At 47.9% G+C, this 17,917-nt stretch overlaps 1 protein-coding gene across 3 annotated transcripts in view; it reads right to left on the bottom strand.

Moving 5' to 3' along the window:
* The window catches only part of GALNT16 (polypeptide N-acetylgalactosaminyltransferase 16), a 72,151-nt gene extending 63,708 nt beyond the window's left edge, over window positions 1–8,443 (bottom strand). Inside the window, exon 1 of one of the 3 annotated variants that reach the window (XM_084519492.1) lies at window positions 8,418–8,443. In XM_084519492.1, the coding sequence (XP_084375618.1) occupies window positions 8,418–8,420 (3 nt within the window). In that variant the 5' untranslated portion in view covers window positions 8,421–8,443. Of the gene's footprint in view, window positions 1–555; window positions 780–8,417 lie in introns of those variants that run through there. The other 2 variants (XM_084519491.1, XM_084519490.1) reach the window with 2 other exon arrangements.
* Between the last annotated feature and the right edge of the window lie 9,474 nt (window positions 8,444–17,917).

Raw genomic sequence — 17,917 nt, 5'->3', positions numbered from 1 at the left:
CCAGCAGCAGCACAGCAACGCGCGGCACCGCCACGGCATCCTCCTGCCGAGGATTTCTAGGGCACGCAGATCCTGGAAACCTCGCAAAGCCTGCGAGGGGGAGCGAAGTAAACGCAGTTTAAAAAATACCAACAGAAGGGTAAGTGGGGGGAACTGAGAGAGAAGCTGACGGAGCCGCACGCTCGGCACAGGCAGGGCATGGGGGGCTCGGGGCAGCTGAGGGGGGGTCCGACAGACAGCGGAGCTCCAAACCCTCCCGCTGCCCAGCAGCACGGGCACGTTTTGCAGCACAGCCGGGCCACCTCCGCCCCGGGACTGCCTCGTTATTAGCGTTATTTTTAATGAAGCTGCCCCCGGAGCGGGGCGAGCTGCCGCTGCGCCCGGGCTGAAGGGGACCCCACCTCCCCCCGCGCAGCATCGCCCCGCGCTCCCGCTGCCATGGTGACGCGCGAGCACGCCAAACCTCCCCCAAAAAGCCCCAAAACGACCCAAAAAAAGAGACCCCAAACCCCCCTCTCCTCGCCCGAGCACGGCTCCTCACACCACCCCACTCACGGCCAGGGGCAGGCTCCCGTCCTCCCGGCGGAGCTCCGGCCGGCCGGCCGCCCTCGGGCCGCCGCCGCCCGCCGCCGTGCGGGGCTTGCTGTCCTGCCATAAGTAGTAGAAAGTGCCCAGGATCCAGGCGACCGTCAGCACGGCGATGGCATTGGCCCGCAGCCGCCTCATGCCGGCAGCCCCGGTGGAGCCTGGGAGCGCTGCCTCGCCGGGCAGCGGCGGCGGAGGGAGGCGGGGAGGCAGCGTGGGGCCCCCCCTTCCTCCTCCTCCTCCTCCTCCTCCTCCTCCTCCATGGGCTGGGGAGGGCCGGGTTAGGGCCGCCCCGCCGGGTCCTAACGCCGGCTGGAGGGGAGAGGAGGGAAGCAGCGGTGCAGCCCCGTAATGGAGACGCCCCCCCCTGTGAACAGCCGCCCCCCGGGACCCTCAGGGTCCCAGCAGAAACCCCCCTGTGCCTGCAGGTCTCATAGCCCTGATGCTTCGCTTCCTCGCCCTCACTGCGTCCCGCTGTTCCTACAGCGTTTCCAGGGTGGTGGATTTCAGGAAACGGCACAGAAAACCCCAAAACTCGGAGTTTATTTGTAGCACCTGGGTAACTCGGCTTGCTGAGTACAGAAATGAGCGACAAGAAAGCATCCCGCACAGTATCACCACTCCTTAACTCCCTTCGTTGATCATAAGAGAAGCCCCAAGATAGATGAGCTAATTCTTCCCTTTGAAAGCCCCAAACCCCTTTGGCTAGGTGCCCTGTAGGAAAGTGTCAAAAATAAGCATGCAGACCCCTGCCCAGAAGCAGCAGTGACAAGCTGGAGCTGAAGGGGTTTCTCCTCCCTGGGGGCAGTCACTGCTAGCCACCCCAGGAGCATTATTCCCCCAAGTAAGGGGAATAATTTCTCCAGCAAGACCTGGAGAAACTCAGCCAGACCCGCCTGGCAGCTCCAGCCTGCAGCCCCACCAAGATCACACCTCAGAGCCACCAGATGAGCCGCTCACGCTGACCCTGAGGCACCCCACTTGAAACAGATAAACCAGATCCACAGAGACCTGTTATTTAGGTCTCTAAAGCTTCAGGACCTGAGCTGAACAGCCAAGGGAGAGCTGACATGCTAGCTGGCTGTCCTGAAGGAGACGGCACCTGTGACAGCAGCAGTTCAGCACAGCCACCACAGAGACACATACTCCTACAACACGAGGCCTCTGAACGCCTTGAAGACCTCCCCAGCCATATTTCATCTTCAAGGCCCAAACGCTCCACTGGCTCCCAGGCCCAAGCTATGAGTACCAAGGTCCTGTGCTCTGCAGCCAGAATTTGCAAGTGCAGGACTCCAACTGCAGGACTTTGCTCCAAAAATCTCACATCTCATTGAAAAGACAGCATATTTTGAACTTTGTGTTTATACAGGGACCTCTGACAACTCAAATTCTTCATGCATGACTATAAGCTGCGAAGTAGTATATAGATATTGGAGAGAGCCTTATCAGAAATAAGAGTACCAGAAGCAGCCTAGCAGAGACCTCAGTGCGGCCTCCAGAGTAGACATACAATGAATATTAAGTGACTGCATTACATTGCTGATTTTGCAAAAGCATTAGATAATTCAATAAATACCTTTGTTGCCTAACAGAAGTGACCTGAAAAACATAATAAACTAAACAAGTCAGTCTTGTACAAGCATCACAGCAGAACTGTGGGGTCTTACCACCACAACTGCTCTTTTTGTGTTCCCTCTATAGCTGGGACTTCCATGTTAGAGATTTTAAGTCTTTTTTGAGAGACAAATTGCCCAGATAGAATTAAAGTGTTCTTCATTGCAGGGGGGAAAAAAACTAATAATAAAGACAAGCATCATCTGGACTTGTCGTCACAAAAAGTAAAACACGGCTGTTTTATAGCTGTGGTGCAGAGAACATGTTTATCAGATTAACGATGAATATAGCTGAGCTTTCAACTATGGAACATCTGGAGAACACAAAAGGGCTTTCCTTAGCACTATTCTGATCTGATAAATCAGGTCCACTATTTTTTGTGGCCTCTGGGCATGGAAGTGCCATCTGAAACACAAACATGAGGCCTGTCTAGACTCCAGAAACAGTTTAGACAAAGTCATCCAGAGTTTAGCTAATAATATGTAAGGAAAACCAGCATTAGAGTTCAGGGGCTGGAGCAGGTCACGCAAGGCTGGGCTGTGCAGCTGCACCCTTGCCAGACAGAGAGGTTTCACTGTTCCAGGCTGGCAGGAAACACTTCCCCATCTGGGTGCTTCCTTCAGCAGTCATTAGGGTAGCAAGGAGAACAGAAAAGGGGGAGAAAGGAGTGTGTGGCATTGTCCTGCGGGGATGTGGGCCCTTGTTCAGGGAGATGCAGCTCTGCTCCCCCACGGCCCACCAGCCAGGCATGGAGCTGCACCTCATGCAGAAGTACCTTGTGCCCAGCTGGGCTCCTGCCTGCTCACTGAAAGCGCTACAGGCTGAGGATCCAGAAAGTCACATATCTTGAAGCCACAAGGGCTGAGGACACAGTCACAGCTCACTTCCCTGGAGCTCTCCATCCACAGGGGTTCCTTCTCTTAATTCTCACTTCAAAGCCCATCCATACGCTCAGCTGTGACAGCTCTGGTAGCTTTCTTAGACAAGCTCATCACGGCTCCCAGCCAAACCAGGCAAACAAAGAGCAGCCCCAGCTCAGGAACTTTTCCCACAAAACCTCTCCTCAGAGAGCTCTTTCTACACGGGCAGAGCACAGTAACTGGGAGAAGAATACAAGGCATCTCAGGGTGGTTTTCTCTGAGCTTGCTGCCACCAAGTGGCTCCTTCCTCCTCCTCCACTCCATCCCTGGGCTGGAGGCTCACCCTTCCTGGTGAAGCTCCTGCTCTCTTTGAGCAATGGTCAGTGAGCTTCCAGATGCTCCAGCAGGTGCACAGGCATGGGTGAAAGCAGTTTACCTGCTGAAGGACTCTGAGCTCAGCCCTGGTTTCAGTTGAGGAAGAATCTTGGAAAAAAAAAATCAGAAAGGGAGAAATGTTTGTCCCAATGGGCAGGAAGAGCCATGGAGTCCTTTCCCCACAGCAAATGGGGAGCAATCTGATAGTCTAACCATAACACCTCACTGTGCTCATCACCTGGATCCAAACCACCCCCCTGCAAGCCTTTGAGACGTGTTTACGCATATGGCAGTGCCAACATAGTAAAGTATGTGCCACCAGCCCTCACTGCCAGGGTTTGAAAAGAAAAGTTATCTGCATTACTCATCTCAACTGGCCAAATTCCTAAACTGCCCCAAGTACTTTCCTTTTCCAAAGAGCTTCCTCATGCTGGTCAGAGGTTGTGGGTAAAGGTTTGTGAAAAGCTACATTGCAGTGCCCCAGATCATCTGTCACCCTGCACACCCTTGGCCTCAGCCACTTGCCCCACAAAAACACAAGGAATGCCAGAAAGTCTAACAGACCATCTTAAACAGTTAGATACCATTCAGGCAGCCTCCAGCTGATCACCTCCACGGGCACCATAAAAAGGCCAGACAGAAATTACTCCCCTGGGAGTGGCTCCATCCTTAATTTATTCTGATGCCCAGTCAGAAGAGGCAGAGGGTGAATGCTGATTATTTCTGTGATTAACAGAAGATGAGCTCTGTAGGATGGCATATTTGCCAGCCAGGACAGAAATACCTTCTGGTTCATGGTTTCTGGCTGATGTCCAAGCAGTAAGGTGGTGGAGGGCAATGGCCCAGGTCAAAGTTAGGGCAAAGAGCATACAGTTAACCAGGAATTGGAATTTTAATTGCTTAACAGTGCAATTTAATACAAAGCATTCTCTTAAGTGGTATTTAAGGTCACTGTAACCTTAAAGTTATCTTCATGAAGATTTTTCTTAATGAAAATGAGAACTGAAGAATTCCCAATACGCTATCATTAACAGGTCTGCAATGCACTTGTGTTTCTCAAGAGAGAAGCACCTGCTGAAAGGCTAGCCATGGTCAGATGAATCTCCTTTGAGAGTCTGTAGGAGCCAAAAGTCTTCAGAGATGGTTATCTGGGACACGGGACCCTTGGGAGAAGGTGCCATTAACCCTCTATGAGGAGCATCCTTCATGCAGTGAGGCTCCCTAGGATCAGTGTGGGGTGTCAAAAGGGTAAAGTCACTGATGGATTCAGGAGGGTGACCAGCAGGGCTGCAGATCTTTGAAACCAGGTTTTAGCTCAGATTAAGAGCAGCACTGTGGCAAGTAATGGTTCCCATTAGTGCCCCAAAACTGCCCAAGCAATTGTTGCCCACCCAGCTCTGTGCTGAAGCTTGCTCATCTCTTGGGACATAGCTCAACACAAAGATCTGTTTTCCCTATGGCAGAAGCCAGTCACATCCTGGTGCAGCTGAGCCTCTGCAGTCAGAATTGCACAGCCACATCTTCCAGCTGGGGCTCTGGAGACAACTGAGCCGATCCTGGGGCAACCCCTGGGCAGCAACGCAACACATTGAGGATAAAGAGGAATGGAGTTAGGGCAGAATCAGGCAGGAGATATCAACACACACACACAAAAAAAAAATCACTCTCAAGTAATGCACCCATCGTGAGATCTTTTGAAAGTGTAGAAACAAAATAAATATTTAAGTAGAATAAGTCATATATTAATGCAAATGATTGAACTAGAAGATCCACTTATAATCAACTTGATCAGCTTTATGAGCCTGACTTACAAAAAGCAGCAGAAGGCAGGATGAGAACTTATGTCCCTTTCTCGCCCCATATCATTTGCTTCTCCTACTTGCTGTATCTTGACTTCCCTAGGACAGGGATTTATTTCCCACCTTTATGGTAAAGCACGTAACACTTTTCTTGTGCTCAGAATTAATTAACAATAAAGTCTCTTTATTACAATCTGATGACTATTTGCTCTCCTTTATTGGCAGCACATCACAGTGCTGAATGTGACCTGAACTGCAATTTAATCCTCATAGAAATTCTAAGCTTTTAAAGCTCAATATAGCCACCAGGTTAGTGCTCATAATAGCCCTCTTAGCTGCAAAGCAGAAGCAGCTTGCAGTGCTCATCTGGCACAGTGATGAAGCTCCAGTCTCCCACTACAGAGGATTTCCAGACAAAAACCACTGCAGTCTGGGAAATAACCTGTGAAAAATATCCTACCCAGTTTCTCACACATCCCATAAGAGCAACTCGCGTCGTGCACAGCAAGCTGGGTTCAAGTCAAGTGCACTGAAAAAATGCTTAACTTTCCTAAGAGTCGCAGCAACATACTTATTTTTGAAGCTCCATCCCTCAAAATAACCCAGACAATTAACAGAACACTTCTCAAAACATTCCAGCCCTGGCACTGAGCATGAGAAACCTCAGGCTGAGGGAAACAGGAGCCGTGGATTTGACAGCCCCAGAGGCTCCACAATACCCCCGATATACAACCTTGGCCAGGTAGGGTCCAGACCCACCTCCAGGTGGGAACTGGAAAGGGAAAAAAAAAAAAAAAAAAAAAGGCAGAAATCCAGCATGCTGGTGCTTTCCAGCTTTTTGAGCTTGCAGGCAGGGGGGCCTTGCAAACTCACCCCAGCACAGACAAACTCTGTTCAAGGGCAAAACACGGCCACCTCAGCAGAGCCCAAGGCTCCCTCCCAAGGTCACAGGATGCCCCTTTCAGTTCAGCTGCCTCTGGCTGGCAGTAGTACAAGGAGGACCAGCACAGCACTTCCCATCTGCAGCACTTTCAGTCCCTGAGACTCCAGCCAGATCAACACAGCACTGAAGATTTACCACTTTCTGCCTTTTCCTCTTCATGTTATATTGGAACATCGTAACTCACGGGAAGGCAGGAGTAAGGGATTTCTGGGATATTTATTGAAATCACAGCCTCAGTGGAACCACAGCCAAGGAAAACTGCCAAGCTGAAGCTTCCACAGAAGCCGAGCTGATGTCTTCTCATGAACTATATGAAGTCTTCCAGCACAGAGACCCCTCATTCACAGAGGTCCAGACATTTTGCATAAGCTCTCAGCAATGACAGCTCTGCCCAGCACAAGTTGGGTGATCCAGCCCCTGCCCAGGTGCCCCTCGAGGCCCTGCCAGTGGTGGGACAGCAGAGGCTGCATGTGAAGCATCCACCAGCCCCTTACCCAGCTGTGCAGAGAACTTCTTGTTTGTTGTGTCAGGAGCACTAGCAGCAGCCACCTCACTGCAGGCAGCAGGGTCTCAGCACAGGTCCACAACCTCCCCAGCAGCAGCCTGAGACAGACGCTGTGAGGCTCTGAGAGGTCCTGTCCAAGTCCCATGGCAGGCACATGAAGCTCTCTGATTTCCAGATAAGGTCTCACATGGCAAAATAAATAAATAAATAAATAAATAAATAAATAAATAAAATTAGGAAGTGCAAACATGAGGGCAAATTTCCTCTGAAGCTCCCCAACACTGGTGTCTGAGGAGCCAGCCTCACCAAGAGCATACCTGATGCTTGGGGATACCTATTACAAAACATCCCAAAGGACTGGGCTAGAAGAGTTACATTTGGTCTTGCTGTTCCCACTAGGATCTGTTCATGGTCCTACATTCTATAACCTGTTTAATATAAACCTATAGTCTGTTAGTAGTGTCTGCAAGGTCCAATGCTTCACTGTGTCCTTCATGGTCTTGTCCACTCAGCCAGCCTCCCCTTCCCCAAACTGAGGTATCTCAGACTTTGTTTACCCTTTACAGGCAAGGTGCCTGACCATTAGGAAGCCATTTTTATGGCCTGCATGATACAATAAGGCTACCTAATAGAAATTTATTTGCAACATTAACACAGAAAGTCAGATTCACATTCTTTAGAAATTCACATTTTAGGACAAATGTTTTTCTCCCTAAAGAGAAGAGTGCTTTATAAGTGCTGAACAAAATGACCTCCCCTATTCTCACGTAGAAGAGAGGAACAAGAATTACAGAGAAAGAAATTCCACTGTTTAAAAAATGACCCCTCATTTTTGCTCGTAATTATCTCCAATACCTGAATGCGAGGCTTGGCAATAAAGAGCTGTCACTGCAGGAGCACAGCAGCCAGAAAAAGGAGTGAGAAATGGGAGGAACTGCTTAAGCCACTGTGAACAGAAGCAATGCTATTTCATTTGAAAGGCTGTGTGTCTACAGAGATGCTCAGCACATCAGTGCAGCTTTTTTAGATGCAGAGATACATCAACACACGAGCATAAGAACGTGCACACGTGTTTCACACACTCAGATTAGTTCCTAAATCTAATCTGAGCTTCCAGCAGACACTGCATCCTCTGCTGCTAGCTGAAGACAAGGAAAGTCTCTCCCGCAGGAGCTAAAAGCCATCACAAACCTGACCATTTCTGTTTGAAGGTCACAGCAAGATTAAAGAAATGTGCCATCTCCAGAAAATATATATGATCACTGGCGCATGCAGCTCCTCTCTAAGCACGTGCACTGCAACATACTTTGCTCCGTGGAGAGAGGATGAAAAAGGCTGTGTGCAACAATTGCAATTATACTGCTTGATGGAATACTGGAGAACACTTAGGTGTTATTTTGGCACAGTAAAGCCTACAAAGACCAAAATAACCATACTGATAGCCCCCTGCTCCCAGGTTTTACATCCCCATGTAGAGCTGTGTGCAGCCTCAGCCTCCTGGGAGGCACACTGCCATTCATCAGCATGTTACCAACATTTACGCTCCATAGCCCAGCTCTGCCCTTCTTCAAGCTCAGACCCCATTGATACAGGACCACAAACACACCCCGTGACTCTGCCCAGCTGAGCAGTAGCCCCATGCCCACTCCTCCATGGATGGGATGCAGCTCATCCCAATAGCATCCCCAGAGCACCTAGGCAGGGACCAGCAGGCACAAAGAGCTAAGAAACTGTACCATTAGCACAAGAGAAATACTCCAGAAGGAACATATAGAGCACAGAAAGCAGCCTCCACTTGCCTTTATCATTTGGTGCAGGGAGGAGCTCAATGAGAGGCAGCTGTGGCCAACAAGGACAGCTGCATCTTCTAGGGCCGTTTGGTCTCTGCCAAGCTCTGAAGGACGGGTTTGCTTTGACAGATTTCCAGCCCTCAGAGATCTCTGCATCCCAAGAAACATAATCTAGGATAAAACAGATTTTATCCACTTTATTTTTTATTTTATCTCTCCTGCTCTCCAAACATCACATCCTCATTCATCTCTGAAGGCTGTTGTGCAAGTAGCCTCGTTGCACTGGGGGATTTGGGCAGTGGTTCCACTCTCCCAGCTCTGGCCCACCTGAGACCACTCTCACCACATCCCTGAAATTAAACTTTGAAGCCTAACTCTAAAATTTACTTCCCAAGCCTGGGTTTTCCAGCTGTCCCTCTCTTTGTGTCACCCCCCAGGGCATTTATTTCTTTTCCAGTGTTTGGAGTGAAACCAAGATTCAAATTTAGCATGGTTGGTAGTATAAGAGCACAGATCTAATTTCATTAAACTCTGCCCTGAACAGGGGCACCAAGGAGAAGAATCACATCTCAGACATCCTGGCTGGGAGAGAACACGCTGCAGCTAACTACATCTCAAGGAACGGCCTGAGACTAAAGCCTCTCTGATGCTTGTGAGGGAAAAACTGCTTCTCATTCTTAGGGGATATAAATAACAATGTTTGTCAAAAAGGAGACATGGGAAAAGTGGGAGAAAAAATGAAACATGTACATTTCTGAAGGATGAGAAAGGAGATTTGTTTTGTTTCTCAGAAACACTGTTACTAGTTGGGTTTTAGGAGCTTTACAAAAAAAGTATCTGTAAATTGAAAATTGAGCTGCTCAACCTTCCGTCTGTAACTCTTCTTTTCCTTGCAGATGAGCAAATACACCATGGCTGGGATGAGCTCCCCAGGGCACTGCAGGGGCTGGGTGTGGGAGTGAGGAGAGGCAGGGGTCAGATGTGAAGGTAGAACGGGGATTTCAAAGAGTTGAAACTTCCTCCACAGAAGGGATGTGGGGAGATGGGTAAACCTCAGGGCTTGTCTCAGTGAGCCACTGGTGTGGGAGAGCAGCAGCCCCTTTCCCATGGACGTGCACTTGCCAACGAGCAGAAGCTCAGCCAGCTGTGTCCAGGGTGGGCTGCGTATTTCATCTGCAGGCAGCCCTACTCCTACTGTTCCAGTCCTGTCATCACATCCCATGCACAAGTTTAATGTGAGCCCTATCTGGCATGGCTCTTCTGATCTCATCACTGCTCCTAAATCCTTAGGATTCACCTGAATCTGGAGGGGGCCTTAGCAGACCTGGGACCAGCTCACACAGTGATGAAATGGAAAATGCTATGACAGCTGTGGGACAAATCCATCCCAGGCAACCTCTGCAGCCTGTGGAGCAATAGTGACACCCTACCAGAAACACAGGGCTTTCCTTCAGCATCCTGTGTGTGCACCAGACATGGGGGCAAAAAACACTGCGAGGAAAAGAGACCTGGATAAAAAGAAACAGATGGAAAAGGATGGAGGTTTGCTGAACAAGCCAGAAGGAAGCAACCATGCTCAGAAATGTAAAACCCCAGTCCTTAATGGACAAGGTGAAGCAAATGCTCCACTTTGTCCCATCTCCCTCCTCCTGCTTTCTGCTACTCCAGGTCCTTCCTTGCACCTGGATTATAAAAGAGAGCAAGGAAGGGCACCATTTTCTGTTCACTAGCAGAGATCTAACCCTGTCACTAAATAAAGAAAGGCTGACAGCTTTTTATGACATGAGGAAGTGGAAAATGAAAGGTCTGAGACAGAAAAGCCAAGAATGACCAACGGGCATCGCAGTGAAACACGTCTGGCAAATCTGGAAATGGAAGCCCATCCTCATGGAGCCCGAGGGGGAGCTGACAGAGAGAGCACTTCAGAGGAGGGATGTTGTGCCTGAGGGGCAGGGCAGGCATTCCCCAGCTGGGTGTCCGAGGCCTGGTGAGGAAGAGGCAGGAGGCCACTCCTCACACAGGTCGCTCCACACCATGGAGGTCTGTGGGAGGAGGGAGAAAGGTCTAGGCTCTGAATTAGATCACATCCATCTAAATCTGAGTTTCTTTTAAATCATCTGCAAGAGAAATGATCTGTGATGGCATCAGACTGTTAGGCCTTTGCCCATTCATCATGAGCTGAGGCCCACCCAGATCTCCACTCAGGGTTAGGCCACAGCCCACTGCAGCATAAACAACAAAGCTTCTGGTTCATTTTTGGCTCAGACATTTCTTTCACTAATAAAATATTGGAACCAGTGACCTGGCGCTGCCTTCACGGACTGGCCTGAGGCTGACTCTGCACATTTGTTCAGGTGCCCAAATTTAGTCCCTAGACTGGGCCGAAGTCTGTATGTGTGCTGCAGGCAGTGCCCCTAAGTTTGGAAGGGTGTCCTGATACTTATGGTTTTGTCATTGCTTGTCCTCAGCCCACACATCAGGCTTTGCTTTGGGTTTACTGAAGTAAAGCATTCACAGCTTTGAGCAGGATTCAGAAGAGAATTGGTGGATGAGAAACAAAGTGGGACACAGACATGCCTGAAGGGAAGCGCTTTCTCCCCCTGTCTGAAGAGTGTTCAGATGTGGTTCTGAAAGTCCTGTTCAACACTTGTTCTCAGTAAAATACCCCAATCTCATGCTTTTTTGTGTGCTCTTTCCCCCACCTCAAGCTACGGTGCTGCATGTGGGAACCCTTTTTTCCAAGACTTTTACTGCTGCACTTCAGGTGCAATGCCCTACCACAGCCCCACCTGAGGAGACATGAGCTCAGCTACTCTTTAGGGATTTGAGGTGTCAGAAATGAGACACCTGAGCCTTATGGCAGTTTGCAAGCACAGGATTTCCCTAGGGAGCCATCTGATGGAGCAGTGACACATTTCTGACATTCATTGTGTATGTTTCAGGTCTCCTTGATGTGAAAGCAATGGGGAGTAGGAGCAAAAGGTGAAATCATGAGGTCAGTGGTGGGTACAGTGAGAAACAGGAGCTCAGCTCCTCAGGACTGTTCTCCTGCTCCTTCACTCCTGAGGCAGAGGGCCTCTGTTCTCAAACAGCCTTCCATAATTTTCTGGGGGCACTCCAATGCCTGGCTCATCTGCAGGTTCCTTTGTCCAAGTCTGCTGGGCTACAGCAGGTCCAGGCTGCTAGCAGGGCATAAATACACCTAGCCAGGAGCTCAGGGCAGGGACACAGATTTATTCTCAGAAGAGAGAGATAAAAAACAAGTATTTACTCACTGTATGTTTTCACCGTTAAAAGAAAGAGAAGCTTGTTGATACACAAGCACTACTGCTTTAATATACTGACAGCAATAAACCAGTACAACTCTCTCAGGATGGACACAGCTTCTGGATTTGAGGTGTTTATAGCACTGCACTGCCAGGGGAATAAGCTATAACTACATAACAGGCCTTTGTACACTCCCCCCTTGACAGCAACAAATCAAATTTCAGTTAGATAAAGAAACAAACAAAAAAAAATCAAAAAATCCACCCCCAATCAAAATAATAATTAACAGCATGTAAGCAAGGTCTAAATTTCCGGTAGTCGTCAGCAGACAAAGATGGGTCCAGAGGGTCCTCTTCAGATGGCCTGGAGCAGCGCAGCAAGTGAGTCACTTCACACACCTCAGCAGTCATTAACAGCCACAGCTAGTAAGCTAGTAAGGACCATTGACACTGAAGCACTTCACTGCTAAATACACGGCCACGGTGTTCGTCAAGCCTGAACAGATGACATCCATTCGTCTGCCTCCTTGCAATTACTGTCTACCTTCCCAAATGGCTCTCCATAGAGTTACAGAAAACAGAGCTCCTCAAAGACCAACCTGTGCGAAGACCCAGAAGTTCTTCCTTGCAGAGTGCTCCATTAACTCACCGGCTGTCCCTCTGTGCAGGAGCCTTGCAGCCAAGCAAGCCCAGGCCACCCCCGAGCATGGGGCACCCTGCCAGCCCTCCTGCTGCTGCTTTAGATGAGGTGCTGGACCCAGGAGCTGTGCGGTCTGCAGGCGAGCATCCTGTACTCCTGTACTATGGAGTAGAAAAGTGGGCTTCTACGTTAAATACCAGCACAGGCTGTTCTACGTTAAACACTAACATAGGTTTTTCCCCTATTTCTGAAGCTGCATTCACATCCTTTTGCCAAGACCATTCATCTTGAATCTGCAAAGAGTTGGCTATCACATTTCTTGGTGATAGGAGACTTGCTAAAACAAAACACCTCTCCCTAGCTCCTCTCAAACTAACACAAGAAATATCACTCAATTTTTCTCAGTCGTCCCTGAAAATATGAAGCGTGAAAAACAAACTATCTAGAGAGAACCAAGTTCTCACCGCTGACTGCTATGGCCAGATAAATTATCCTGAACTAACTGGACTTTGGCTTCAGTCCAGCACAGCAACTCTGACATCCTCATCCTTGTCCTCAGGGATCATTTGGGGGTACTTTTTCCTTTGTGCCTCTTTTTATTATTTTTTTATTTTTATTTATTTAAATTTGCCTTGTACACCACACCCCACTGCTTTTGGGATCCCCCTTTGCTCCAAGCTGATTTTGTTTTTCCAGGCTTTTCCCTTTGTATCTGTTCAAGACAAAAGTATAGTCCCGTAAGGATAGCAGTGGGATTATCATCTTGGCTTTACTGTGTTCCCATCTTCATTCCAGCACAATTTGTTTCCTTGTACAGCAGTTCCATTTAATTTCCCAGTAAAAACAAACAAAAAACACAAAACAACAGGGATTTATAGAAGAATAAGGCTAGCGAAGTTACTGACTCCATCCCCTAAATAAAGTTCTGAGATTTAAGAAAAGAGCAAATATTTAGCAAGAGAAAGTTTGTTCAGGGCTGGAAGGGTGGTTTCTGTATTTCTTCTCAAGGGAACAGGGATTTCTGGAAAGCTACTAAGTTACTTTAAAAAAAAATTGGCTCATGGGTCTTTTTTTTTTTTTTTTAAAGCATTTGTCTGGAAGAGCAAAGTGTGGTGCTAAAACACAGTGAGAAGAGCTAAGGGGAGGGAACATGTGCCAAGGTCATGTCCGCAGCGGTAGCAATGGCCAGCTGCACAGCAGCGATATTAAACCTCTCTCTGACACAAGATCCTGCTCACAGCTACTTTTTTAGAGCTATAAAAATCCAGAAGAGGCACACATTAATTAGAGCAGTTCACAGAGGAGAGCTGCGTGTCTGTCTTGGCAGCTGGTGACTGCAGGGCACGTAGCGAGCATGGGAGCAGCATGGCCGTGCATGGAGCTAGCTGGAATATTTTCATCACCTCTGGGTTTGTCAGTACAGAGGGGGGCAGTACAGATGGCTTGCAGCTGGGGAGCCACTCAGAGCACTTATAAGGAAGAGATGGGACCTCTGTCAAGAAGCAACACGCACCATAAAGCCCAAAATCTCCCTTTTGTTGGCATTTAAGGCCATAACCTGCTGTCCTAGCTAGAGTAGACTAGAAAGCTGACCAGGAACCCCCCTTCCTCTTCACCACAATCTTCTGATTTGTCTCCTTGTTCCTTAGTTCTTTATTCCCCCTGAGTTCAGTTCTTCTGGGCTGTGCTCAAAAGCCAGATTTCTGTGCCGGTGTCCCCTGCAGAGCACAAGACTGACCTTCCAGAGCTTCCAAGTGGCAGCTTCCAAGCAAAAGCCCCCATCCGGGCTACCCTTGGCTCCTTTCCCTCCAAGGTACAGGCAAAGAAAAGCTGTTTGAGGTCATTACCCTAGCGCAAACCTGCTAGCTGCAGTAATTTCTCTTCCTTGTCCTCCAATGCAGTCCCCCCGAGAAGTTAGCTTTTACTATAAACCCTCTGACTAGCCACCGCTGGCACTGAAATACCTCCAACCAAAGGATGCTGGCTAGCAGAACCCTTTTTTTTTTTTTTTTTTTGGTGACTATTTCAGGTGAGCAAAATAAAGATAACACACCTTTTTGTTGGTTTTTAAAGCATGGTTGGAGACATCAGCTCTGCCATCTAACTCCTTGTACTTACCTTGCCTCCTGGCTTCTTTGCTGTTGCAGCAGAACTTCTGCACTGCAAGAGCACCCCCTAACATTTCAATACAAGCTGCAAACATAGCAACCTAATGCCTAGTGGGCATTAGGATTCTTAATCTAACTTGCAAGGCAGAGGAAAAAGGTACTTGGGTATTTCTGAGGGTCTAATACTCAGCACCATCTAGTGGTTGTCACCTATGCCTATCCTGCACAGAACACGCACAAGGCATGTTTGATTTACAGCAGCTTTCTCCTCCAAAGGCAATTTGTCAAGAGACAGGCAGTCTAATCTGATATCTTCCAGGGCTCTGTAAGGATTTCTTAAGTTCTAATCTTATTTCCTGGGCTGACTCTCTTCCTAGTGAGGAGATATTTTTCCTGCGGGAAAAGATCTGTAAAATGGAGCCGGTCTTTAAGACATCTGCAAAGCGCTATGAGATGTGCAGCTGAATAACATCTAGAATTGCTAGCCATATATCACAGGAGAACCAGAGGAGGGAAGAAGAGGGTGTAACGCTTGTAAAACATATGGAAAACATTATCCAAATGGCAAAAATCTGACATAAAGCTATATGCACAAACTTACAGCTCTGATTTGGGTTTTCCATAGACTTTGCTATACAAGTAAAGATAATGTGTGTTGTTTTTTTTTTTATTTTATTCACGGTGCATTTAAAGGAGGTCCCACTCTCATTTTCACAGCTTGCCACCAGCAGTCAGAGTCTCTCTGCTTTTATTTATTACTGAACATCCTGGATAGAGTTGGGGCACAAAGGAAAAGATGAAGAGCAATTGATAGATCTCAGCTGATGCAAAGTACCGTTCAGCATGTTACAAAGGATGATCAATCAGAAAGCACACTGCCGTTAATCAATGTGATTAGAGATACATGTCAGATCCCTACAGAGCACACAATGCAAAACAGCTTCTTAGAGAAATGCATTTTTGTGGAGGGGGCTTGGGGATGCAGTTTTTCTCTGAAGCCTGCAAGTCAGGCAGCTGCCTACTACTACCTTTTTCCCAGACTTGTCACATTCGTGCTGAGATATATAAATGTCTTCTCTCTTGTGCTCCTCCATCACTACACAATCTTTCCATTTTTAAGCAAAGAAAGATAGAAGCCATATTTTGTACCATCTATAGCTGAAGCTGGAGTTTTTCCTGTACGAGGAAATGGTTTCTTATTATCTGAAAATTACATCTCTATTTTACAGTAAAAGCCCCAGTCCTGTTTTTTGTTTTCACTCCTCTTTTCTTCCTCCATCTCCAGAACTGGACTAATCTAGTCCCTTTGCAAAAAATAATAAAAGAAAGATGGTTTTGCTCTGTTTCCTGGCGACCAGCACTGCTGAGACACTGGGTAGTATCACACTGCCTAATTCAAGGCAGAAACAAGCACGGTGATGGTTAAGTGGGAAGTGAGGGTGCAGCACTAACCTTGGTGCAGAAAATCCTTGCCACAGCTGCCTGCAGTTCATGGTGCAATTCACAGTGAAAGAAAAGCCTGCTCTGAATACAGAGAATTACGTCCCACGTGTGCTTATTTGGCTGATTTTTTATTGTTATTTTTCCTTAGTAAACTTCACCATGTTGGCTCTCCAGCATTACCCTCTCTACCTGTAAAAGCACGTAAAAAAATGATGTTGAGGCTGGGCTAATACAAGAGGGCAAACTGTGGCTCCCCTAAAAGCTCCCAGAGGAAGCAGGATGCTGTCTTTGCGCTCATCTTAAACTGCCTCCCCCCTTCTCCAAAACAACGTGAAAGGAGGAGGTGACCAAAGAGTAAGTGATGGAAACTGACCTACTGGTTCAGACTGGAGGTGCCTCTAATCACACTGCACAGTGGCAAGGGCTGGTGGTGACTCCTTATTAGAGAGGCTCCCTCTGCATGTGCAAAGGTCCCAGCTCCCCAAAGGCACCTAGGCACAGAAGCTGGGCACTGAGGTACTTTTCACGGGTGGTGGTGGTGGGGAATGACACAAAACAAAAACTGTTACAGACAGTGCAGAGCTGAGATACTCCCTAGGGAGCCAGAGCAAGAGCAATGCAACAGGAAGATGGCTTTGCATGCCTGGCATTAAGGACCACCAAATGCAAGAAGCCCACGGGGGTATGTTGTCTTCAGTCCCTGTCGGTCATGGGATGTGACAGCTGAGACCTTTAAAGACTGTCAAAGGAGGGAAATCAAGGCACTCCAAATGCCATGTCTGTCTACAGAATAATTAATGTGTCGTGTGTGGACTGTTCACAAGTGCAGCACTCACTGCATCTCAACCACCAGACTATCGAAAATTCTGCTCACCCGGTACTTGGTGCACCATGTAATCATGCCAAAATTGCTGCAAAGCCAAAAAAAATGCAAACTGTAGTATTTGGGAGGACAGAAGTCAGTTTATATCCCATGCAGGAAGGCTAGCTAACATACTACCAGTGCTGTTGTTGCTCCAGCTCCAGAGGAGCATCTCTGGAAACATGAACCCAGTCATATTCTTAGAAAAGTACTGAGTAAACCATAGCTGCTAGGGCAGCAAAAAAATCTTACCTCAAGGCTTCACAGCAGCATTACAAAAATTGAAGTTATTTTGTCATTATCCTCTGGAGTGGCAAAATTTCTTGTGTAAGCCTGTGCAGCTGTAAGAACAAGGGGAAGAGGACTGCAGGCTGACTGTCCTTAACTCTTTGCTTTGCTGACTTTCTTTCAAGCCTTCCTCAGGTCTCACATGGAACAGAGGGAATCTCAGAGGCACCCCAAGCACATCCACTTCACAAGGACAAAATGCCTGAAATGGAAAGGATTGAGGCAAAAGCTGCAGGGAATTCATAACCCAAGGCAGGTTTTGAGGACCACAGCAACTGGAGGATGCTCCCCACTAACCTGCACAAATCGCTCCGAGGCAGGTAGCAGCAAGTGCCAGGTGAAAAGGAAACATTCTCTCCCCATCTCTGGCAGCGTACCTTGGGCAAACTCACAAGCATGAAGTGACAAGTGACTGAAAGAAAAATCCTTTGTTGTGAAAGCCAGCCCACAGAGAGCTCTGCCTCCACAGGAAGAATGGAGGCACTGTTTATTGCAGGAGAGTCCTACCATAGGTAAGATGCTAGGGGCAACCTAGGTGAGTCCTCAGGTTGAGCCAAACCTAAGATTTATTTTAAAAGAGGCAGCCGACACGACTGACCAACGTAATCAGGGCAAGGACAGTACCTGAATCCACCTCAGAACAATTCAATTCTTCCTGAGCAAACTTGCCATTACATTGCTGAGAAGTACAGTATCCTGGTACCTGGGAGGTCAGCTGGGAAAGGCACTGGCAAAGGAAATCCAGATGATGGACTCACAAGGACAGAGTGAGACACAGGGACATGAGAGAAAAAACAGGCATGCAAAAAAGGAAAAAAAGAGCTTGACTGATGGTTAAG

Source organism: Aythya ferina (assembly GCF_964211825.1).
Source record: "Aythya ferina genome assembly, chromosome: 5".
Classification (NCBI taxonomy): Eukaryota; Metazoa; Chordata; class Aves; order Anseriformes; family Anatidae; genus Aythya; species Aythya ferina.
Note: the sequence above shows the minus strand (reverse complement) of the source record. Positions and strands in the feature narration are given on the sequence as shown.